Raw genomic sequence first — 26574 nt, forward strand, 5'->3', positions numbered from 1 at the left:
TACCCCTGACTGTGCCCATGTCCTACAGTTTGCATGGGAGCACCTTAACTTACATTAGCAGACCAGAGTGACTTACAGACTTTTTATGGATAAATTTTATTAAGAGCATTTTAAAACAAACCAGTTAATAAAGGTAGTGTTTCTTTCCATCTGTCACATACTGCATTTTTCTAGCCATGGTTTTATGTAATAGCATGTCACAAACTTTCTCTTTGGCACCTGATTAACAGTGTATGCTCTTCAGACATGGAACGTCCTTTGGGGTGGCATGTTAACATTCACACATCTATTGGAACACTTAGGACATTTAGGAACAGGAGCACCACATACCCGCCAAAGCCCTAAATGGACAATTATATACACAAACAAAGCATTTCTGGTCAAGCACATATAAACAGCTAATGGGCATTTACCCTCAAATGGTGTTGCATTTGGATTTGGGAAGCATTTGAAAATATTTTCAGATCAAAGGACAGGAGCCAAAGGCTGAGTTGGGAAAGAATGCAGCCAGTTAACTGTTAACCACTGCCAGCCAGTCGATTCTGATTCATCAAAACGCTCTAGCGCACGCACGAGTCCTCAAACTTTTTAAACGGGGCCAGTTCGCTGTCCCTCAGACCCGTTGGAAGGCCGGACTATAGTTTTAAAAAAAAAACTATGAACAAATTCCTATGCACACTGCACATATCTTATTTTGAAGTAAAAAAAAGGGGGGGCAAGAACACCCAGTGGGCTGGATAAATGTCCTGCGGGGGGGGGGGTTCCGCACACCGTTGTTTGAGGACCCCTGTTCTAGGGCACAGTAGTACCGCCCCTTTGTGCTTCTGAGGCTGAGTCTTTAGGAGAGCAGAGCGCCTCCTCCCCGCCCCCCCCCACACTCCACCCCCAGCTCACGCCCATGGAGAGACTAATGGAATCCAACTGCTGACCTTGCAGTTTGCTAACCCAGTAAGTAACCACCAATAACACTGCCAGGGCTCCTTGGTTAGCTTAGAAGACTGCCCTAAGTAGGCCTCTCTGTCCCCAGCTGTAGAGGGCCATCAATACAAGTAAATTCATGGTGAGAGAGCCTGTGTGCAAATTCTGACCGTGATTGGAAATAAATAAGGACTCATTGCATCTCTGGTGCATTGTTAATATGATTTCGGTATCAGGGTAAACACTTCTTCCAATGAAGCTTTTTTTTGTGTGCAAAATCAACTTAGTATCTCTCTTTGGGAATGATCTTCAGAATTTAGACATACTTTTGTCAATCTGATTTTTTGAGGCAAAGCATAATCCTTTGAGAATGGATTGGGGGGTGGTGGTAAATACAATGATAACACGTAGCACTTCCTACAGTACTTGGTAGTTAGTAGTTGCTCTGTGATTATTGATTAGATATGAGCAGCAAGGAAGTCATATCATTTTGACAAAATAGAAAGCTAGGCGAATGCCTTGAGTGTCTTTTGAATAGAATTGGCCTTCCACTGTGTGTGGGCCTAATGGTATGTAACTACAAAGACAGCACCTTCCATGTGCCAGGACAGTGTGTATAAAGATCAAACTTATTGAGACAGCTTCCAAATGGATCGGAATGGTGATTTCTCACTGTCTTAAATAGGCTTAACTGACCTCAGCTGCTTCTACAGGGCAGCATCAACAAAGATCTCTGCCTACCAAAGAAATGCTGAGACATTCAGTCTGAAATTGGAGCCCGCCACCATTGCTTGGTGAGAATGCAAAATGGTACAGTTGCTAAGGAAAACAAAATAATTGCGTGTAGAACTACCAGTTGATCCATAAAACCCAATCATAGGTATGTACCCCACTCCCCAAAGAACTGGAAGCAGGGATATAAATCAAAACTTGTATCCCAAAGTGCATTAGGAAACAACCTCAAGGGTCCAGCAACAGGTGAGTGAAAAACAAAATATGGGATGCCTTCGAGTATGCATACATTCAATGGGATATTAGTTATAAAGAGAAATGACACATGGATGAGTCTTGCAAACATCTGGAGTGAACTAAGTCAAAACAACAGGACAAATATTACGTAACACTATGACATGAAATAGCTAAATAGAGAGACCAAAGGTTGCTAGCCACTTCCAGGGCTCAGGAGGAGGAGGAGGGAGGTCTGTTCAGAGGGCACTGATGGTGATGAGAGTAGAGTAGTTGGAAACAGCGGTGCTGGTTGCGTGCCATGCTGACTTTACCCAGTTACCCAGTGTCACATGTCAGTGCATGTGAAGAATGTTCAAATGGCAAATAATTTGTTGCGTATCTAATTGACAAACATGCTGGCATGGCAGGTGTTTTGTTTTATATATTTTTACCCACAATAAAACAGTTTTTTTTTTAAGCTTCAGCTTGATAAACCCAAGTCTGGGTCATGAAAAAATTCTATTTCCAAAATGTAAAATGATTAGAAGATAAGATTTTGCGACAGAATTGCCTTCAGAAAAGGCGAAGCCACATCATTGTGGACATTGTGAATGCTCTTTCTATCTAAAAGCTATCGGGAATTGTTAATATTTATATTTTATTCATGCATATTGACCTACTAGAACAAAGCATTAAGTCTTAGGGTTGTGCAAGAATGTGTGTACCTGGGTTTTGCAGATATGTGTGGAACTATGTCTTGTCAAGTGCTCTGTTCTTGCCTCAACTCCATGATTATCACTGCCCCACATCTCTGAACGTTTCTGAAGAGCCAAGACTTGAGAGGTTCCTGGAAGCCGAGAGCAAAAAGGGACCAAGCAGTCAAGACCCGCTGTCAAGGGCTTCTCCGATTGGGAGTCTGTCTGTACCTGCACCGCAGGGAATTCCCCTCTAAGTGTTTCAGTGATTGTGGAAAAGGTGCGGTGGGTAACAGTCAAGGGAACACCGTGTGCTGGCGATGTTCTTCTGAGCCGCGGAGTCATCCAACATTAATTGTGTACCTGTAGTATGATTAACAAATGTAACCAAAAAAATTTTTTTTAATGCAGCACGTAGAACCCTCAACTCTACTCTCTGTCAGATCAGAACAAAACCAGCTTGGCTACCAGGCTTCCCCAAAGAGGAGCTGGTATTTTCACGGGGTTACTTTGTTTCAAAGAGCAGGAAGCCTGCAAAGGTGGAGAAGCGTTGGTGGTCCCCATGGAGAGCCCCGTTGCCCATCCGCAGCCAAACCTCATCTCCCTTGGCCAGCTTCAGCACTGCGTGGTTGCTGGACGTATCTGATTTCCCTTTGGTTTCATAACTGAGGGGAGAAGGGGGACAAAGAAAGAAAGAGGACACCAGAGACTTAGCCCTTGCAATGGACAATCTGCTTTCCACCAAAATCTTAAACTCGCCCCCCCCCCTCTCCGAGGAGCCCTGGTGGTATAGTGGACTATGAATTGAGCTGCTAACCACAAGGTCAGTGGTTCAAACCCACCAATGTCTCTGTCTCCTTAAAGATTGAACATCTTGGAAACTCAAAGAGGCAGTTCTACTCTGTCCTATTGTGTTGCCAGGAGTAAGAATGGACTTGTGTCGGTGACTTTGGGCTTGTTTCTCCTCTGCTAGAAAGCCCTGTGTTCGTGGAAAGGAAGTTATCTAAATGGAAGGTGAGAGAAAATGATCGGTGCTGTTTCTAGGTGCCGTGGTGGTGGTGTGGGCTGTGTGTTGGACTGATAACCATATGGTCCACAGTTTGAAACCACCAGTCACTCCAAGGCTTTCTACTCCTGTAAAGACTGAGTCTTAGAAACCTACAGGGCCACTTCTACCCTGTCTTGCAGGGTTTCCTTGAGTCGGGAATCAACTCAGTGGCAGTAAGTTAGTGAGATTTCTAGGCGCTAAGGCGTCCCGCTGGCACCATGGTGAAGTGTCTGGCTGATAATGGAAAGGTAGGTGGTTCAAACTTACTTTCAAGGGAGACAGATGTGACTGCTTAAAGGGTCTGACTGGGAACCCTTATGGGGAAGTTCTACCCTGCCCTTTGGGTCAGAATCAACTCAACACCGGGCTTGGTTTGGGGTTTACTTCTAGAAAATTCTCACAATACCCTCTGGATCCCTCTCCTATTATGACTGGAATGGTGCTGACAAGGGCCAGGAGGACCCTGGAGGTCATAGACTAACAGCTGGATGTGAAAAGAGCAGGCTTCCCTCCTCCACCCTCCCCAGCCCACTCCCTGCTGCAACTTGGAACATCCACCCTGGGCTAGTCCATGGGGAAGGAAGGAAGGAAGGCAGGAAGGGAGGGAGGAAGGAAAGAAGGAAGGAAGGAAGGAAGGAAGGCAGAAAGAAAGAAAGGAAGGAAGGAAGGAAGGAAGGAAGGAAGGAAGGAAGGAAGGAAGGAAAGGAGGGAGAGTTTTCTAAGGTTCGCATAATTACATGTAAGGTTTATGTTCTGCAGCATAGCCTGCTCTGACTAACCTAGATATTGGTACTAGAGAAGGGAAGGGTGCTTCCAACTAGCACATATTGTATTAGCTTCTGGCCAGCAGGTGGCAGTGAGGAACTACATATTGGGAGCTGGGAAGGGAGTGGAAGAGTGATATACACCAGATCATGATCTGCAGCAGAGTTGAGTGTGGGTTACCTTGAAAGGTTGGCCTAATGCCTACTAGGTCTTTAGCTCTAAGTTAGAGAAGCAGTGGGGTGGTAAGGGGGAGTTCTTTACTGCTTTAAAAAAGTTGTTTCTAGATAAAGTGAGCTGATAGGTATGAAGCAGAAGAAATAAGTAGAGAGGGTCTGGGAAGTTGGCATCTCACCAGGTTGGTAAAACCAAGTTTTGACACTTCGGGAAGCAGAGGTAATACAGTTGGCCTCTCCTCCAACTGAACAGATATAGTCTAAGCCAGTGGTTCTCAACCTTCCTAATGCCTCGACCCTTTAATACAGTTCCTCATGTTATGGTGTTCCCACAACCATAAAATTATTTTCGTTGCTACTTTGTAACTAGTTTTGCTACTGTTATGAATAAGGCGACCCCTGTGAACCGTTCGTTTGACCCCCAAAAGGATGGTGACCCACAGGTTAAGAACCGCTGGTCTATGCCATGATCACACATCAGGATTCAAAATATTGCCTTCTCTATTGAAATCTATTGTTTCAGAAGGACTCATGCTAGGCACCACTAAAGGGAGAGGCGGAGCCAGGCCAACAGGGAAGCAGAGTGATAAAAGCTGAAGACCACCTGTCAAGAACAAAGCACTGGGCATGGTTGACTAACGCAGGCCACTAACTGGAACAAATACATCACAAGGTGACTACGTGTCTGAGGGACCAGGAGTAACACTAAATGAAATATGCCCCTAAGAGCCTGGGAACTTTCAAGTATGTGCTCGCATCCCCTCCACCTGGCTCCCACAGAAAGGGAGCTGCTGGAATTGCCCAGGGGAGACCCTCCTCACCCTTGAGACGTGGTCATGAAGAAGAGCAGACCACGAAGACAGAAACGGAGCCAAAAGGGAAAAGGAGCCAGAGGGTGGACGTGGTAGAACAACCCCGCTGCTGTTGAGTTGATTCTGACTTTGGGTGAGTGTCAGAGCAGAACTGAGCACCATAACCTTCTCTGGGGTGGATTTTTTTTTTTTTTGCAAGTAATCAGAAAGTCTTTCTTTCAAGGGGCCACTGGGTGGACTTGAACCTCCAATGTTTCAGTTAGCAGCAGAAGGACTGACTCTGCTGGGGACTGACTCCAACTTGACAGAAAGAACTGTTCAGCTCCCAGAGATTGCGATCTTGGAGTGGGATGCACTCACTGGGAGTTACCGTCTCCCTTGGGAGCAGGGTGGACACACATGTATTCTAAGCGTGGGAAGAAGGGGTCTGTGGTAGCAACTTAAGCTGTTGTCAATTTGATAAGAGCTCAGGGTGGCAGCCTGGCTGATCCCAGTGAGGGTAAAGAGCACCCACCTGTACATACTGAAGACGGTGTTGCCATTGTGCATGAGGTACACGTACACCTCCTCCACATCCTCATGCTTCATCATGCTGAAGGTGAAGAAGTACACACCTGGAAAGAGCAGGGGGATAGCCATGTTTGTGAGAGTAAACATACTCTGTTGGGACCAGTAGACAGTGGGGCGATGACAGATCTCATCCCATCTATTTGTTCATTTTCTATGTTGTGCCTAGCTCCGTCTTGGCCTATATTTGTATGAATATTTTTCTCTCTATTCTCACCGTCAAATGGCTTTAAATGTTCGCTCTCCCAACATGTCTACGGTGTGTCCCCAACAGATGACAAAACCATGAAGGAGAGAGCTAAGTGTGGGCTAATTCTCACTGCCTCTCCCTCCCCTCTGACAAAGTGCTGAGCATGTGCTATGACTGGGTCTAGGCTAACTGCCACCATCATTTATCACGGAAGTCCTTCAAGGGGATGAGGACCTGGCGTTCCAAAACCCAACAAAATCTGCCAAGTACAACCTTACAATAGAGAACCTCACTCACCATGCCACAGGCACTAGCCAAATACAAGGTGGTGCTGGCGCATTGAATAAATGTTCATTAGTTCTGAAAACAAAAGTTCCAGTCGTTTCTCATGCTATTCATGATAAATGGGTAAAATGATATGCAATCAACAGAGATCTCAGCAGCATGGCCCAGTTAATGAAAGTCTGGATCCTCTTCACTCTCAAAAAACGAGCATATGTTAAAAGATGTGAATTTTCTTGACGAGCCCAGGATTCCTAATGGAAAGCTACTTAATATAGCCTGGAGTGATCGAAACGCCAGCATGGAAAATTCTGTCCATGAGTGATTAAGAAGAATCAAAATCAGACACGCGAGCTAAAGGGAAAATTGTCCTAACTCCAAATTGTCTTGGGTTTGGGAGAGCATTTTGGAGAAGCAAATCCAAGTGAGCAAGCTCTTATTGATTTCTGTGTGGTTTCTGTACTAAAGATCTTGCAGGAAAAAATTCCAGAAACACCTGAAAAAGTACTGGCTAGTCCCATGTACCTTTTCCAAAAGTACAGTCAAGTAAGGCAGAAGCTGTGGCCTGTGGCTCTCTTTAGTTTCTGAGTCCAGCGAAATAAAAGAAGTATGATCATGCTTCATTAAGTGCTAGGCATGCATGCCCAGTGCAATGGGAGTGAAGAAAAAGGTATATCAATCAGTTGTCTCTACTCACAGCCTAGAAATTGGCCCTCAGATGAAAGTGACAGCAGATACAAATTATAGAGCTCTAGGGAAGAGGTTTAAATATGTTCAAATGTTGTGTATTTTATAAAACTTAATATTATCCATTTAATTCCCTGCCCCCCAATCCCCCAATTTCAGTGCTTCAAGAAGACAGAATTGAAATAAAAATGACAGGAACGAATATTGGTTTTTCTGGGGGAGGTGGGGGGAATGATGAGTACTATAAAAAACAGACTGCAAAAACAGTTAAGAAAAGTGCAGATTAAGTAACCAGATGATGTGTAAATGAAAGGCCAAGAGCTGAAAATACAGGAGTTAATATGTCTTCTACTCAAGCACGATTTTCCTATACAAGAATAGATATTGAAACCAGAATGACAGGCCTGCACTGTGGTTCTTAGTTGGATCTTGCATGACTGTCATGGAAACTCAGTCTTCCGTATCTCATCACTCCCAACACGGAGACATATCAAACGGGCATTTTGAAATCTACTGGATGAAATTTAAACAGTATCAAGGGAGTCAACGGATGGACAATATTGTTGGAATACAGCGCCCAACAGAATTCTAGAAAGGCATCACTGTGCTCTCTTAGGATGCTTTTGATTCTGTTCAGGTCATACTTAATAATTTTAGTAACCATTTTTGTGTGTTTACTTTTATATATCTCATTTTTTTCATATTAAGATTCGTGTACTAGGAATCTGTATGACCTGCTTGTTTGGACTGGATCAGAAGGAATTCTTCACTCCTTCCTTCCTTTCGTTTTCTCTCTCTACCCCACCTTCTCTCCCCTCGGCTTCCCTCACTCTCCCCTTTCACCCTCTCTCCCTTCTTATTTTAATCCCTTGTTTTTCTTCCCTCATCACTAGATTTTTTTAATCTTTCCTTTACATTTACGTCTTACCTGACACCGGGGCCCCAAATCTACCAGTCATGACATCAAAGAAGTTTCCAATGTTGGTCTCCACGCTGCTGAAGATAATCCCACTGTTCTGATTGCTGAAGTGAGTTGCAAGAGAAGCCATGAATGCAATCTAGAGAAAGAGTTGGTTATTAATTAGCAGGCAATTAGCATGATGTAGGAGAGGAATGGTGAAGTTATCTGCTCCTGTAAAGATTCATAGCCTGGAAAACCTTTGGGAGCAGGTCTACTATAGAGTAGCAATAAGTTGGAATTGAGTTTGTTTTTGTTTATAGTGTGATTTGCACACACAAAAAAATTAAAATTGTACATAGTATGAGATCGCAAGCAAATTGAGAAGAAATAAACAACAATATAGACCTCAGTGGTCAAAGTATGCAGCCCTAGAGGAAGGTTGAGAGTGCTTGGGAAGGCTTCTCATACAGTAAAGTTCCATCCTTAATTTTTTTCTACCATATCTTATCACTTGATTATTTAAAAAATATGCAAGCCTTTCTTAGGCTTAGCAAATATGTAAATGTTGACAGATAAGACATCATTAAACATTTTCTGTAACAAAAAAATTTAAGCAAAAATTTTAAAACTATAAACACATTGGTAATTTGCATCAGAGACAAATGCTTAATACTCTTAACCTATATAAACCTTAACCTATATGCAGCAGCTAAAATCCAATAAGGGGAACATAAATGTAAGAGAAAAATAGACAAAGAATATAGGTCAGCATCTCTCATAAATAATTTTCATTCCAACTGAAACAATAAATCACCACTCATCAGATAGATATAACGCATTTGCTTGTGTATTGCCAACTCTCAGCAGTTCATTTATTTACCTCTGGTTTCTTAATCAAATAATGCTGGAAAAAAATCTATTACACCCTCCTTTTGTAAACATTAACCTTTTCTGGAATCTGAGCAGCTGTCATGAATTGAATTGTGTCCCAAGAAAAAATGTGTCAATTTGGCAGGTTCATGATTCCCAATATTCTGTGCTTTTTCTCAACTTTTTGAGGTTATATAACTGTTCTCCATTTCTAAGTTATTAATTCTAAATTCTACATGTTAATAAGACAGCATTAATGTAGGGTGCATCCTGGGTCCCACTCTTAAGAAAAGGCTTCTGCCTACGTCTATCTATAGAAGATAGGCAGAACAAATCATCCTGAGGCGAAAACCATCGGATCAGCGGTTCCACGGGACATAGGAGAGGAGGGGGTGGGGAGAGGGATAAGGAAACTCGGGGGAAAGGAAACAAAAGATCTAAAGTTGATGGCGAGGAAGGTATAATGCCTGGTGGGGTTTGATCAAGTTCAGTGTATCTCAGAAGAATTACTGAGAACTGAATGTATGGTGAGCATGTATTGGGACAGGAGGAAGGTGAAAGGACATACAGGAAAGAACTAGGAGGCAAAGCTATTTATGGAGGTACAGCTATGGAATGTATAGATGTAAATATGTAAATTTATAATAAAATGGATAGAGGTCAATGTGTGTATATTTATATGTAAAGTACTAAGATAGCAGACAGACTTTGGGCCTCTACTCAAGTCCTCTCTTAACATAAAAACACTGTTCTAATAACCTGCCACTCCTTAAGACTTAGTTTCCCGACACGATCACTGAAGAAAAAAATGGGTGCATAAGCAAATGTGAAGAAGATTAGTGGATGGTGCCTGGGGGCTTAAAGGCTTTCCGTTAAACAGGCAGATATCTAGCAGTGAAGCCAATAAGCCCACATGGAAGAAGCACACCAGCCTGTGTGATCATGGGGTGTTGATGGGATCAGGTATCAGGTATCAAAAGATCCAAAACGAACAATTATATTGATGTGAACAAGGGGGGTTGGAGTAGAAACCCAAAGCCCACCTGTATGCAATTGGATATCTACTCCCAACAGAAGGGCTATAAGGAAGGGGTGACTGGTGAATGCTTAACCCCCCCCCCCACCATCTACCATGACCCAGTTCCATCTTACAAATCTGGCTAGACTGGAGAACACACATTGGTAAAAATAAGAGCTCTCGACGCATGGATAAACCCTCCAGGAACAGTGGTGGGAGTAGCGATATCATGAGGATAGTAGGTTGGTCATGGATGGGGACCCATCACAAGGAATGGGTATTTAGCCCCCCTCCCCAAGGGGACAAATAACAGAAATGTGGGAGAAGAGAGACAACGGGCACTGTAAGATATGAAATGATAATAATATATAATTAAGTATTCGCAAGGGTGGGAAAGTGGGGGTAGGGAGATTGTAAAAAAGAGGAGCTTATACAAAAGGCTCAGGGGGAAAGAAAACGTTGTGGAAACTATGACAGCACCATGTGTACAAATATGCTGAATAAGACTGATGTTATAAAAGCTGTAAGAGCCCCGCAATAAACTGATTTTTTAAAAAGAAAGCTTCTGAAGAGCCCCAAGAATAGACTGCAGGCTAGGAGGGGCAGTCCCTGGGACCCCGCAGGACCAGTGGGGAAATAGTCATCAAGGTGACTGGACAGACCTGGGATTATCTATGCTTTTTCCATCTTTTTCCCTCTTTTTAATTTACATATGGTTTTCCTTTTTTTCTCTCTTGTTTTATTCAATCTTTTGTTTTCTTTTTGTACTGCCTACATTATTATGATTTTCCTGCTTGTATAAGATACATGAGCAGCAAGCCTGAGGATAAAGCAACTGGGCCAATGTTTCAGGAGGGACTTAGAGGGAGGAAGAAGCAGAGGAAGACAGCAGTGAGCAAACAATACCATAGACAAGGGTACAACTAGTGAATAAAAATAAACAACCAGGAGGACATAGAGATCCCAGGGATGTTGGAGCAACAGCAGTCTAGCTGACAGGAATTACTAAGGGGCAGAAGAAGGGTGAGAAAGATAGTGGGCCAAGAGGAAGGTAAAAGGAAACAGAGGGACTATCTAGGAAGTAAAGCTACGGATAGAGGTATAAACAGAGGTGTGTGCTTATATACATATAGTAATTAATTAAAATAGGGGCATTGGCCTTTGTACATCTCTTAATATGTCAATACATTGAGGAAATGGATGGACATCTGCTCAGGCTGGCCCTCAGCACAAAACCCTTTATTCTAACAACCTGGCATTCTGTGATGCTCACACTGCCAGCACGATTGCTGAAGACAAAATGGGCTCACACACAAATGTGGTGAAGAAGGCCGATGGTGCCCAGCTATCAACAGATATAGCATCTGGGGTTTTAAAAGCTTGAAGATAAACAAATGGCCATCAAGCAGTGAAGCAAATAGCCAAAATAGTAGAAGCACGCTAGCCCGTGTGATCATCAGTGGGATCAGGTATCAGGTGTTAGAATACCCCAAACACCCCAACACACATACAAAAAAAACATTGTTGAGAACAAGGGTGGTTGGAGCAAAGACCCAAAACTCATCTGTAGACAATGGGACATCCACTCACACAAGAGTCACAAGGAAGGAATGAGGCAACCAGGGCGCAGTATAGCACTGATGAAACACACAGTATCCCTCTGGTTTCCTCAGGCTTCCTCACACCCCACTATCATGAACCCAATTTTGTCTTTCACTATGGGCTAGACGAGAGCATGAACACTGATACAGATAAGAGCTCAAGACACAAGGAATCCATGTCATATTAACTCCTCAGGCACAGAAATGGCAGTAGCAATACCAGGAGGTTAAGGGGAAAGTGGGAGAAAAGTGGGGAAGAAACCTTTGGGGATGAGAGACCGAGATCAGTGTTAGAATGTAATAATAATTTACAATTTATCAAGGGGTAATGAGGGTGGGGGGCAAAGAAGGTGAAAAATCAGAGCTAATAACAAGGGCTCAAATAGAAAGTAAATGTTTGGAAAATAATGGTGGCAACATATATGCAACCATATCAAGCTGGTTTTTAATAATTTTAGATAGGTGAGTGACTTTATAAGACTCACTCCTGGTACATCACTCAGGGAGAACACTCAATATTTGCATGCAATCATGAGCATTTAACAAGAGATGTTCTTACAGATAATTCCCTAAGTTCACCTGCCCAAATACTCCCTCTACACCCTCCATACTCTCACGTGAAGTCCCATATCAGATCAAAATACTCTTTTGTTGTCTGCCTTCTGATTAAACAATACACTAAACTCAATATGTGTATATGTAAGTATAACACAATTTCAAAGATTCTTAAAGAATGTTTTCAATTTAATGGGGGTTTTTTTGAGGAAAAGAAATAAGGTTAAATAAATTTAAAAGGTGGTTGGCTGTAGAATTCTGTCTCCACTGTCTAATGCTGCAAAAGAGAAATCCCACAGGAGGATGATGTTGAGAGCTAAGCTGCTTTTCTCAGAGTCTGTTGTGGTTGTTAGGGTGCCCTTGAGTTGGTATCGACTCAGTGGCCCCTGCCGAGCAGAACAAAACTCCGCCTGGTCCTGGGCCCCTCATGTTTGTTCCAATGTTGGAGCCCATTCTTACAGGCCCTGAGTCAATCCACCTTGGTGACAGTCTCTTTCTCACTGACCCTCTCCCTCACCACGCATGGTGTCCTTCTCCAGAGACTGGTTTCTCCAGAGCACACCACCAAAATATGTGAGAACACGTGCCTCTAAGGAGCATTCTGGTTGTACTTCTGCAAACACAGATTTGTGTGTCCTTTTGGCAACCTACAGATACTTTCAAAATTATTCCACAGAACCGTGATTCAAAAGGCATTGACTCTTCGTCTGTCTTCCTTATTCCTCCATCTTCTCATAGTTTCAGAGGCTAAGGGCCCAGCACTAACGGAAGGCTCTGTCTCTCTGTTGGCTCTGAAGGAAGGTCCTTGCATCTTTTGAATAACCGTGAGTTCACCACTGCTTGGTGACATCCACGTGACTTGGCATCAATCTGCCTCTAGGTCTACGGGGTTCCCAGTCTCGGGACCTAGGGTTTAAACACAGGCTCTGCCCCTAGTTGTTCTTTCTTGGTGTTAGAGAGCTCCTTCTCCTTCTGTCACTTGATTGGACTCTGATGGCTTGTATGTTGCTGTGATGCTGGAAGCTAGGACACTGATGTTTCAAATGCCAGCAGGGTCACCCATGGAGAACAGCTTTCCGCATACCTTCCAGCAAGGAGATGGATTGACACAGTGGGTGCAACAATGTAGGAAGATGTTAAAGATGTGGTCTGATTAGACAGTGGTTCATTCCCTTAATCCTAGGTTCCAAAAGGTGGAAGAACATTCTCAGCATATCTGAAACTGAAAGAACTAAGAAAAAATTCAAGCCTCAAATGGAAGCCTTGCAGGATTCTATAGGCAACATTTGAATGATGCAGGATGCATCAAAATAAGATGGAAAGGATGCACAGAGTCACCAAGAGGAACTAGTAGCCAGTCCACCATTTCAAGAGGTAGTACATGAGCGAGAAGCAATGGTGCTGAAGGAAGAAGTTCAAACCCAACGGGATTCATCAGCTAAAAACAGGCCTCCGTGAATTGACAGAAGACCCATGGACATGTTTCAGAAGGCTGAGTAAGGTCTACAAGCACTCAGTGATCTGCGCCAGGAAATTTGGAAGACAGCTAGTTGGCTGACTAACTGAAAGAATCCTTATTTTGCCCGTTCCAAAAAAAGGTGACCCAACAGAGTGCACAAACTAGAGAACAAGATCATGGATATCCCCCCCAAGTAAGATTCTGCTGAAGGCCAGCCAACAATTGGAGCCGTACTTTGACAGGGAGCTGCCAGAAGTTCATGTCGCTTTCAGAAGAGAACATAGAACAAGGGATACCATTGCTGATATCAGATGGATGTCAAAGTTGTGAATACCAGAAAGATGTTTCATTAACTATGGAAAAGCATTCAACTGTGTGGACCACGCTAAACTTTGGATAACCTTGAGAAGAATGGGAATTCAGAACACTTCACTGTGTTCATGGTGCACATGTCCATGATGGATCAAGGGGCAGTCGTGCGAACAGAACCAGGAAGTCCTGCATGTTTAAACAGGAAAGGTGTGTCATGGTATAATCTGTCATCTAAGCAGTCATTAGAGAAGCTGTCTTATATGAAGAAGAATGTGACATCAGGATTAGAGGAAGGCTTAGTAACAACCTGCAGTATGCAGTTGACCCAACCTTGTTTGCTGAAGTAAGGAGGAATTGAAGCACTTGCTGTTGAAGGTCAAGGACTGTAACCTTCAGCATGATCTACAACTAAGGTGAGGAAACCCAAAATCCTCGCCACTGGACCAGTAGGTAAGGTCATGCTAAATGGGGAAAAGGTTGAACTTGCCAAAGATATTGTCTTACTTGAATCCGCAATCCATGTTCATGGAAGTGACAGTAAAGAGATCCAAAGACGTATTGCATTAGGCAAGTCTGTGCCGCAAGTTCCCTGTAGAGTATGGAGGAGCAAGGATGTTATTTTGAAGACTAAGGTGTGCCTGTACCGAGCTATTGTATTCTCCATTACATCGCATGTATGTGAACTTGGACATTGAATAAGAAAATCTGATGAATGCATTTGCAATATGATGCTGGAGAAAATTGTAAAAGTGCCATGGGTGGCTAAATGTTTTTTATTTTGATCTATATTGGAAAAAGCAGGGCCACAGTACTCATTAGAGGCATGGATATCAAGACTTTGTGTCACATTCTTTGGACATGTTGTCAGGAAAGACCGGTCCTCGAGAACCCCATCATGTTGGTAAAGTTGTTCATTTTGAGCTCTATTTATATGAAGAACAACACAAGCCTCATGCAGACATCCTTCTTGGAGGTGAACAAACTGAGACCTAGGCTACCTCGAGGTTTGTGAAAGGTGTGGAATCTCTCAGGCCCTTGGATTCTGGCGTCTGGTGACCGTGGCAGGTTTAGAGTCACCCGGAAAGGAAAGGAGCTAACCACAGGGCAGTAGTTCCAACCCCACCAGCTGGTCGCTCCACTTGAGAAAGACGAGGCTTTCTGCTCCTCTAGAGACTGCCAGTTTTGGGGACCTGCAGAGGGCGAGGCAATGGACCCTGTGGCAATCGGTTTGGAGATTTAGGGAGGGTGATTTACCTGGAGTTCCGGCGGAATGCCTGGGTAGCCCTTCTCTCCTTTGGGGCCATGCTGTCCTCGCTCCCCTCGTGGGCCCAGGTCGCCTTTGTCTCCTTTCTCACCTTTGGCCCCTTCGTGCCCAGTGGCTCCGTTATTGCCATTGTTCCCATGGTTTCCTTAAACAACCAGACAGCGTCACTTGAAAAAGCCCTATGCTCATACCACCATCTGTTTCCAGACAAACGCAGCCCCCTCCTTTTTAAATGTCCCAATTCGATTTGGATACCTGAAGGGATTGCAAATCCTACCCCTCTCTTCCATGGGATCTTAGCCCCCTTCCCAGTGGCACACCAGGCTCTGGAAGCACCTCTGCTCTCTAGGGCTGCAAGTCTGCTCTGTGGGGGCTTTGTTTTCCTTTAAAGCAGGTTGTATATGAAAAATTGTGTAGGAGCTGATTACCCCATAATCATTGATAGGAGCAAAAATGAGAAGCCACCTAAATGTCCATCAACACCAAAAAGGCAAGATTTACATTTTTTTTAAAGGTAAATACTAATTACTACTGGGAAAATTAAAAAAAACTGAATGACATATAAACCCACTTCATTTTTTTTCAGATAAAAGAAAGGTTATGAATCCATAGGGATACCAGGATACTATTTTTGTTTGGAAAAATATATCGGAATAAACTATATCCATTGGGGGCAGGGGCCAGAATAGATTGCATAAGCATAATTGAGTGTTTGGGGTTTTTTTTTTTTTGCTTGGTTTCTGAGTGGCTTAACCAGGAGTCATTTTTAAAGCCATTCTAAATACTTGTCTTTCTAACATCTGCTATCATGAACATGTATCACATTTACAACTGGAGGGAGTGGTTGAACAAAATCATAGATAAAAAAATAGATAATAATAACATGGAAAGCAAGACTCAGGCAATTTCAACTCTTCGCTTGATTTTGCCATGCAAAGACTACATTTAAATCTCTTTCTGTATTTTTCTTTTTGCTGAATTCCGGGCCCTTTTGCTGCTTATTTTGCATGCTCCTTCTGGTGAGGTGTCATATCGAGCAGGCAGTCCCCTCAGGTGGGTGCACTTAGGCCGTGTTTACAGAAGAGCCTTGTGGCATGCTTGATCAAGAATGAAATGAAAGATTTGACAAATGCATTAAGTGTAATGGAGAGTATTTCGAAGATGATAAGGGTGTTTTGTAAAAAAATAAATGCATAGCTTTGGGGTAAAAAAAATTGTTTTCTTTTGGGTACCCCCTCATGCCACTTCACCTTTTTTTCAGGTTTATCATCTAGTGATATCAATGATAATGTGACTGTCATAAATGCCAATGAAGAGAAGTGAGACAGGAACAAGTAGCATGATGCTGAACTCTAAGAAGAGACTCCCCTGGGGTTTTTCCTGAGAGGGGAGTCGACAACAAAAAGTCCAGCATAGGAGGCTTGAGGTCCTGGTGCAGGGGGGCCTAAGTTGCCCTTTCCTCAGCAGGTTGAAGCTAGCAGCACATTCCAGAATGTTCCTTTGCTTGGCAACATAGGATCAAGCATAGAATTGACTGTGAGGTATGTCTAGAGGGGTCTTGGGGTAGCTTCACGATGTTCTACCTACCACACAATGGTATAGGAGCATAGAAATGTTTCCATGGGATAATGTGCCCTGTGGCAGAAAGACTGAATCACAGACTCGATGCCAGTGAACATTAATAACGCTGGTGAAAAGTTCCCCCTAAGCCAGCTCAGGAAACCCAGCCCTCGTACCCAACTCTCTTTCTTAGGGATTTTCTTTGCATGCCCGCTAGCCCACACCCAAGTGATGGCAGGTCTTTGGCTTGTCCTGGGCTCTTCGTTTAGAGGGTCTATGGTTAGCCTAGCAAGTACCCAATTTTTCCTTACCTGGAATGCCAGGGGGGCCCGGAGGTCCAGGGGGTCCTTGGTAGCCTCGGAAGCTGTAGTCTCCATGGCAACACTTGCTGCAATCTGGGGGCAGTCCTCCGGCTTGGGGCGACTTTAGGGAGATAGAAAGAGAAGCTTTAGAGAAAGGTACCCATGGGTTATTAGGATTTTCTGATTTCTTCTGGTGTTGGCCCCTAGGTGAGTCTCGGTTTAACTTCAACCACTTTACAGCAGCATCAGAAAAAGATGGTGGAGGGTGGAAATGCCAATGTCTAGGGTCAGAGTAGCTAAGGAGCGTTGGGTAGGTAACAAGAGAGCCAGCATGAGAACAAGTTCGTTGGGAAAGGGTGTGAGAGGTGCTGAGAGCTGAGGGATGGGGAAGTGTTTCAGGGTAGTGCTGTGCTGCTGCCGCCCTCCATCAGGTGGAAATAGTCCTTGCCTCTCTTTCCCAACCACCAAAAGCCCAAGTATAGCTGGATTGAGAAGACCCTCAAATTACAGGAATTACCAACTTGCATTATGTTTATTAAGCATTGCTTATGTGGCGACCGGTTACTCTTTGGGCTGCTACTGTGAGGCCAGCAATTCACAAGCACCAGCTGTGGAAAACAAAGATTTCTCCCAAGTCCTCTCCCCCAAATAGATGTGAGATTTAGGACACTGCTTGCAGCAAATGGTAAATGATTGTCAAGTGACCTCCCCGAAGGCAGTCAGTTGCCAGGCTACTGTCTGGGCCCACCACAATTGGGGCCCAACTCCCTGCTGTTAAGGACAATGGGCTACTTCTCCCTAAAGGCTTGAGGCCATCAGTGCAGTCCCTGTAGAAGAGGTTTACCCCCTCCTGATAATGGTTTCTCTAGTGAGCCAGAGAACAGGTCAAACCTGTGCAGTGACATGCAAAGCCAGGCTGTCATCCTGAATCTAGAGTCCACCCATCTTGTCACATATGTACCCCGAATCCCTCCTCTTCCTATTACGTGGATACCTCTAGGTCATTCCCCCTCCCATTACTGCATTACCTATAGCACAACCCTTCCCTGTGATGTATATCTTCACCTGTAATTAGGGGACTTGCATGTCCCCAGAAAATACTAAAGCCTTGGTTAGCAATGAATCTCTCTCTCTCTCTCTCTCTCCCCACGTGGACCATCAAGTGAGGCTGAGGTAAGCATGCTATCATGAAATGTGTCTGGCTCCATTATTTCAACCTCTCTTCTATCTCTCATGCTAATCTTTACTTATTATTGCTGTGCAATTGCACCTACCGGACGTATTGATGTGTTAGGGGCTGGTGTACCCTCACAACCAGCCACTCCATGGGAGACAGATGAGACTTTCCACTCCCATAGAGACTGACAGTCTCAGAAACCCATGGGGGCAGCTCTGCCCTGCCTTACAGGGTTGCTGTGAGTCAGACTCATTGGCACTGAGTTTGTCTTGTTTTGTTTTTGTTTTAAGGTGGCACAAGCAGCTAAGCACTCTGCTACTCACTGAAAAAACGGCCCTTTGACCTAATAAGGCACCTTGGAAGAAGGGACTGGCAATCCACTTCCCAAAGATTCCAGCTTGCTAAGAGATAAAGCTCAGGGCACATGGAACCCAGGAAGTGGAATGGGAATAGTGATACCAAAAGGGAAGGGGGGCGGGGGGAGAGTAAGGGAGGAAGGGACTATCGATCGCAATGATTGGCACATAAACACACACACACAGACACACACACAGACACACACACAGACTCACACACAGACACACACACAGACTCACACACAGACACACACACAGACTCACACACCCTCCAGGGAAAGAACAACAGAAACCAGAGGGGAAGGGGAAGGGAGGCAGTGGTTGCTGTGAGATATGAAAATAATAACAATCTATAATCTCTCAAGGGGCTCCAAGGGTGGGTGGCGGGGGGAAGAGGAGTTGATCCCAAGGGCTCAATAGAAACTACAAAGGAATGATGGCAATATATGTACAAGTATGTCAGATACAATTGATGTATGGATTGTCAGGAGAGTTGTAAGAGCCCCAATACAATGATCTTAATTAAAAAACAGAAAACCCTCTGGAGGACATTCTACTCTGACACTCTTGGGCTTCCCGGAGTCCGAATCAACTCATGACAAATGGCTTGTTTGTCTGTCTTTAAGTGTATTCATGATAGAAGCCCCGGGGTGCAAACAGCTAATTCTCTCTCTCTCTCTCTCTCTCTCTCTCTCTCTCTCTCTCTCTCTCTCTCTCTCTCTCTCTCTCTCTCTCTCTCTCTCTCTCTCTCTCTCTCTCTCTCTCTCTCTCCTGATAGCTCATAGACTGGAGGCCCCCTTAGCAGTATCTCAGAAGAAAGGCTGGATGATCTGCCTCTGAGAACACCAGCCATTTTAACCCCATAGAGTAAGTTCTGCTCTGACACACGTGAGCTGGCCCTGAGTCTGAGCCAAGTGATGTTGGGTTAAGAGTTGATGGTTCTTAAACACTGGTGATAAGGCTGGCTTTTTACACGGACACAACTCATTGACTAACAAGAAATTTAAAGAAATATCCATTAATCCAACAAGCTTTCATTGACTACCAACCTTTAAAGTAAGTTTAACTTCTTATCAATAAGAGCTAAACATGATGTTCTGCTTCGTATTCCACTTGACATCTTAAAAATCATTATCACATTAAGTGAATCAATATTGAACAAATACTGGGCACTCCACTTTGCCCTTGAGTCCATATAAATCATTATGGGAGTAGACAGCCTTTTCTTTCTCCCTCAGAATGACTGGTGGGTTTGAACTAGCAATTTTGCGGTTAGCAGTCCATTGCCTAGCCCATTGCCTAGCCCACAGCACCACCATTAGAAGTACTTAGAGAGTAGTCTTTACCGGGTACTAAATATACTCAAAGATGTCACTGAGCTAAATGCTTACTTATGTGAAAAATAAATGTCTGCAATTGATGTTTACCACTCAGGAGCTTGAGCTCTGGTGGAAGGTGATTATCAAAAGACTTCAAGGTGCTTATAAAGTTTTGATTTTCCTCTAAATTGGCACATTGCCTTTTAATTGAGTTATATAAAACATTTGTGGAAACTTCCTGGATATCCATTATGGCTCAATGCGATTTTTGTAAACAGCTGTCGTTGGCAAAGGTTTCATATAAAAAATGAAGGAGAAGAGGGAGGGAAGTAGAGAAAGGGAATTTAAATTTCTTATTTTCTCTGCAAAAAGTAAGACTATCCCCTCGGCTGCACATTTCCACTTGACGTTTTAAAAAACAGCTTAGACATTTTCCTTACTCTCTCCTCCCTTTTGTCTTGAAGGTTTCCACCAAGCTATTCAGGGAGAACACCCAACACTATTTACAACTCAGACATTCTCCTGCAACCACTCACAGCCCCAATCTCCAGTGACCAGAGGTCGCCACTAAACACGAACTCTTGGTCTAGTCCCTTCACCAAGACCAGCGCTGGGCCTGCGGTTGTGGGCACCGATAAAAACCGCTTTGTCAAACTCATGGAGGAAAAGAGAATCGGTTAAAGGAGCTGGCCTGGGATCAGAGATTTCAAGGCACTCGGAAAATCAAAGACACGGGCACCGCCCCACCGCAAAGCAAACATGTAATCGGAGGAATCTTCCATGGTGTCTTGGTCTGGTTCTGCTAATGTGAAAGACCGCCTTTGAAACCCCAAGACACCCAGGGCTCTGCCAAGAGTGGATTTAAGGGGAAGAAGAAGGGAGGGGAGAAGGGAAACATTCTGAAGTGGAACCATTTGCTTATGAAGAGAAGGGAAACATTGCAACCCTTGAAAGTGTCACCAAGACCATGGGCGGGTCCCAGGGTTCTGGTCTGGGTGGTGCGTGACTTTGGTGAAGTCACTGTCTGCTTGACATCAGTTTTTGGGGTTTATTAAATTAGACATTTGGATCAGATGGTCATAAAGTTGTTTTCCAGCTCTAAGATGCAAAAAAGATATGGAAGTCTTTCGTAAATGGTCACTTAGAAATATTTTTACTTAAGAGTCTAGTGTTTGGGGAGGGGGAGGGGTTTCTAACGAGGCTGAAGTGCCTTGAGGGCACTTCAAGAGCATAGAGCCAAATCACAAGAGAATCTGGGGTACAACTAGTTGGGCGGCTCCTGAGTACCCTCCCTTCCTCTGAAGTTTCATCTCCTGGGCCTGCCTCTGGCCTTGTCATTTAAGGATTAGTCACACGGACCATTGTGGCTGGAACAATGCTTCTGGATCAGTGGAGAAACTCCGAGAACCACTTAAAAAGAAGTGTTCCTCTAGGTAAGAAAGGAATTACTTTCCAGGTAATATATGTCTGTCACCTTTAAAATTTATCAACCGCTTTCCCAAAATCAGATGGAACAGGTACAGCAGGGCCATTCAAATAGATGACATGAGAGGAAGGAACTTTCTCTCTAAGATAAGTTCCACCCACTTTGCAGATGGAGGTTAGGTGCAGCTACTCAGAATTGAGTTCCACGGTGATTAACTCTGGAGTCTCTGGGTGGAGCAATGGGTGAGTGTTTGGCTCTTACTTGGAAAGCCAGCCATCCAAACCCACCACCAACTCCTCAAGGGATAAGACCTGCTTATTGGATCCTGCAGAGAAAACAGACTAGAATATCCTATGCCAAAACTTGCCAAACTCACTGCCATAGAGGCCATGCTGACTCATAAGGACCCTATAGCTCAGGGTAGAACACCCCTGTGAGTTCCTGAGATAGGCCAGTAATATTCTGTCCTATGGCATCTCTGTGTGTCGTATTGACTTGATGGCGCAAGCATGCGCGCACACACAATTATTAAGTGGGGCCTCTAGTTGGCTCAGATGGTTGTGATCTGATCAGCTTGATAATCTAAATATAGGCAGTTGCAACTCCCGCTACAGCTCCACAGGAGAGCAGCCCTGGAAATGTGCTTCCTCCAAGATTAAAGTCTATGGAATTCAGTTCTGCTCTGTATCCCCTGAGGTGACCATGAGCCAGATCAATCCAATGGTTATTAAGTGATATCATCAGAGGAGCATCTTTAATCAAGGACAGGAAAGAGCAAGGAGAGGAAAGTGTGAAAGGGGGTGGGGGGATGCGGGGGGTACAGATGTCCAGGAGGATGAGAGGAGATTGACAAAGGGAACTGAGAAAGCGACCACAGACAAGAAAGCGTTGGAGACAAAAATAAGTCTCTATGTCTACCCTAAGCCTCTCTGCCTAATTCCCCCTAAGCTCACAGCCAGAGTTATCTCTCTAGAACACAAACCTGATTACCTCACTGCCCTGCTGTGAAGGAATGAACAAATACACTGGTAAAATAAGGCCTCAGCTCTTTAACCAGCCAACAGGATTGATCCCAATCTGTACCATGTCCATAACACGAAAGTCTCCCTGGCTCCTCCCGAGGCCAGAAGCTCCTACCACACCAACTCCTCTCGGCCCCTTGAGTCTCCTGATTGTGGCACGCATGTTCCACCGCTGCCCCTACTGCCCGTCTCATCTTTTAGGATCCAGCTCTGCCATCACCACCACTGACACCTTTGTGCGCTGACCTCATTACAGTGCATTTAATTATTTTTTGATTTATCCCAACAAGAGTCCTGCTGATGATGAAAAAGTTGAAGCCTGGATCTTAAGATTCTGAATTCAAAGTAAAAGCAAATGAGAAGGCTTTCTGCTCCTACAAAGACTGACAGCCGGTGGGGGGGGGGGGGGGGAGCCAGCAGGGGAGAGGGTGGGCGTGTGAGTGGCTCTCTTCTGCCCCATAAAGTGACTTTTGAGTTAGAACTGACTCAGCTGCAGTGGACTTGATTCAGCCTCAGTCCTTCTGAAGAGAACCTTAGAGGGACAGTGGTTAATGTGCTTGGCTGTTAATCAAAAGATTGGCAGTTCTGTGGGAAAGAGATGTGGCAGTCAGCTACTATGAATTCTTGTAGGGCCACTGAGAGTCAGCGGGGGGGGGGGGGGCGTGATTTAGAGTCCTTCTAGCCCCTCAAACTGAAAACCTCACTGCCATGGAGTTGATTCAGACTCGTAGTGATCCCATAGAACAAGGTAGAGCTGCCCCTGTGGGCTTCTGAGAATAGTATTCGTTATAGAAGTAGGAAGGCTCATTTTTCTCCCCTAGAACCGTGGGTGGTTTGGAACTCCTGCCCTTGGTGTTAGCAGCCTGATGCATAACTCCACCTCCACCAGGGCTCCTAGATGGCACAGATGGTTTGTGCTCAACTCCTAACCTGAAGATTTCATTTGCAGCCACCCACTGGATCCATTTAGATTACAGCCAAGAAAGACTTCGGGGAGCAGTTCTTTCTAGCCTGTAATACAAGGGTTTATCACGAGTCAGAATCTCCTCAACGGCACAGGTTCGACTTCATTTGGAGACCGGAGATGAGGTGCGTGGATCTCTCAACCCTCAGTCCCCACCCCAAAGCTTGACCTGGAGGAGAAGCACAGGGAATGCTTGGTGCGTGAAGGAATGAGTGGGTATAAAACAAGGAGACTAGGATCGAAGAAGGGGAAGAAGTGCAGAGAGAAGAAAGAGCGAACGCAGTGTAAGTACAATCTCAAAATTCAGTTAGGGAGCCTATCCATTGAAAGCTTCGAGGATGTCCATGACTTACATCTCCATAGTATCTCCTGTTGGGGGTTATCTGAAAATAGTCAAGAATCCAGGAGAGAAGGCGTTCTAGCTAGGGAATGATGCCCCCCGACAACCAGAGGTGCCTCTCGCTGGGACTGCCAGGGGAGCTACTATGTTTTCAGCTGGCAACAGTTTCCGGGAGCTAACTCCAACTCATGGGGGTCCCATGGGTCCCAGTAGAACCCTATACGATAGAACTATTTTTCCCCATGGCTAATGTTGGGCAAGTAAATCAGCAGGTCTTTCTTCTGGGGTTCCTGTACCTGGACATGCACCACGGTAACAGCTTGCACCGCCCAAGGGCACCATTGAGGTGGGAAGGCCACAGCATCTCCACTACTTACAAACCTTTAGCCCCCAAACTGTCAGATGAAAGGGCCATCTTCAAAAGTGCCATTCAACACGCAGAGATGTCCTTTTTCCTGTGGCTCCTTAAAGGAGAGTCCTCCTGGCACAAAGCAGCATGGGCAGCTGTGCCATGGGCCTAGCTGGAGGCTGCAGAATCTGTGCCCTGATCTGCATCAATGTGTGATCTCCATCTGCTCAGGCACACGTTCCTAATCTCTCGTTCTATGATGAGGGGTTTACATTTCTACTGCACACATGTTTCAGGGCCCCCAAGCAGTCCATCCTTGCAGTCAAACAAATTTCTTGGGAGATGATATCATTGGGAGCAATCCTTCCCTGCCCCTCTGCATCTCCTTTGGGATGCCCTGAAGGTAAGTCGCAATGTGTCTCTTCCTGTTCTCAATGTTGTACGTTACAATGGGGTTGCTGGAGCCTTGTGTAACACCCATGTCGTTGTTAGAGTCGGAGGGACCCTGTGGGCAACAGAAGGGACCCCTGACTGGTCCTGCACGAGCCCTTGTTACAGCCACGGTGTCAAACCCGCCACATTGAGAGGCTTCCACCTTTGAACTCGCCACCCTACATGAGTTCACGATGTTCCCTTAGATGCTGAACTCACTTATACTGGAGCAAAAATAAACAAGCCCTCTGCACATCGGACACCGCATCAGACACTACAGTTTGCATTTAAAATACGTGTCGTTCTTTTGGCTTTGTTTTAGCTCTGATTACATTTTGAACAGGCCGGGCACTTTACACCCCTGTAAACCCAGGCTGACGTGAAATAATGGGCCAGCTAGCAGCCTTGCAGCGATTGCTTTTGACAAACTCAAAGGGCAACTGCACCCCGCTGAGAAGTGTCAAGGTATCCCACCTCTCTCTTGATGGAGAGAGGCCTTCATATGTACAACAATCTGCAGAGGTTGGCAGTTTTCCTGTGGGCACCAGCAGAGCAGGAAAGCAATCAAGTTAGTATACTACAAGGGTGCTGGCTGCCCATCCACCCCCTTTCTGATGGGCTGGCAGAGACAGGCTCTCTTTGGCACAGCATAGCATCCCTCTGCTGGTTTTTCTACTCAGCAGACGCTAACAGTCCTACTTGCCTGCATATATATGCACACACACGTATTATATAATGTATTACACTGCCACAGACTCAATTCCGAGTCATCTGAACCCTGTAGGACAGAGTAGAACTGCCCACTGTGGGTTTCCAACGCTGTAAATCTTTATAGGAGCAGAAAGCCATATCTTCCTCCCATGAACGGGTGGATCGGTTTGAATCCCCAGCCTTGGGGTTCGCAGCTCATCGCATAACCCACCGGGGCCCCTCCCACGAAGCCCCACTAGCAGCCCAGAAAGCCGGCAGCTAATTTCGAGAACTCCTCGGATGCATCCAGCGTCGGAATCTGAGCTCCGAGAAAAAGCGAACAAGCCCCAACCCCATTCCGCGTTGGCAATCATCCCTAGAAGAGAATGCTGAGTACCTGGGCCCAGAGAGGGGCGATCTGGGCTAGGTCATCTACCTCGGGGTGCGGGAGCTCAGCCGGTCCCAGGGGCTTCACGTCTGTAGACGTGGTATTATCCACAGTCCCACTTCTAGGATGGCTCCTCTCTCTCACTTTCTCCCTCCGGGCATGGCTACGGCCAGTCTGCTGGTGGCTTTGCACTATTCTCGCCACCGCTTTCTTAGCTCTTCCTCTCACCTCCATGTATTCGTCTTCACACAGGCACCATGGGAGGCAAAGCAGAGCCAGCAGGTACCAGCGGACGAGCAGCCCCCGGAGCATGGTTCCCAGCCGCGCCGCAGAGCCTCCGAGACGGAGCGGCACCGAGGGCTGCTTTTATCCCGGGGTGGGTGATAAATAAGGCGGCCCCAGTGACAGCGGAACAGCCCCCTCCAGCCATTCCCACGCCCCAGGAGGGGGGTGGGAGACGGCTTGCTGCGCGCCCCATAAATGTCACACCTTGGCATGTCGTGGGGACGAGTGTGAATTCAGGGACCATCTGCAGCCAGCTGGCAACAGAGAACATGTGTCCCGGGCTGTGCTTTCGCCAGCTGACACGGAAGCCTGCGGAGGAGTCGCGGGCTGAAACGCCTTTTGGAAAAACCGACCCCTGGCGCTTGCCAGGAAATTCCGGCTTCGCTGCCCTCAACCCCGTCCAGAGGGGAGGGGAGGCACTGGGCAGGGTCCGGAGAGCTCGGGCTGGCTGACTGGAATGCTCCGGCTCCTTCACTCTGCAACCCCATCCCCGACCCCAGCCCCCTCCAGACGCCAGTGAGAGCCCCTGCATGAGGCCAGCAGGGCACTAGCCAATGGGTTTGGCTGCTGACTGCAAGATTGCAGTTTGGGGTCCATCCAGAGGTGCCTGAGAAATGAGGCCTGGAGATGCCCTTGTCCAAACTCAAGCAACAAACACTGCCGTTGAGTCGCCGCCGACAGGATAGGGTGGAACTGCCCCCGGGAGGTGCCGAGACGTCCCTGTTCCCGGGAGTAGACAGCCTCATCTTTCTCCCCTGCTGCAACCTCGCCGTGTGAAAGCCCTGCGGCGGGAGCACACAGTGGCCACCCGGAATGGAACCTGCCTGCTGCACACCAGCCGGCTCCAGGCGCTAGGTCTCTGGGTTCTGTAAAAACAAGTAATTCCCCGCCCTGGCCTT

General features: G+C 45.6%; 1 protein-coding gene across 1 annotated transcript; it reads right to left on the reverse strand.

Annotated features, from left to right (window-relative positions):
• C1QTNF3 (C1q and TNF related 3) lies at positions 1-25702 on the reverse strand. The gene is made up of 6 exons (XM_075542999.1): positions 25400-25702; positions 16937-17048; positions 15056-15210; positions 8014-8143; positions 5874-5973; positions 1-3226 (listed from the first exon to the last, which is right to left on the reverse strand). Exons 1-6 carry the CDS (start codon positions 25700-25702, stop codon positions 3067-3069), a joined length of 960 nt encoding a protein of 319 aa, XP_075399114.1. The 3' UTR covers positions 1-3066.
• Between the last annotated feature and the right edge of the window lie 872 nt (positions 25703-26574).

This window comes from Tenrec ecaudatus, chromosome 2, assembly GCF_050624435.1.
Source record: "Tenrec ecaudatus isolate mTenEca1 chromosome 2, mTenEca1.hap1, whole genome shotgun sequence".
Classification (NCBI taxonomy): Eukaryota; Metazoa; Chordata; class Mammalia; order Afrosoricida; family Tenrecidae; genus Tenrec; species Tenrec ecaudatus.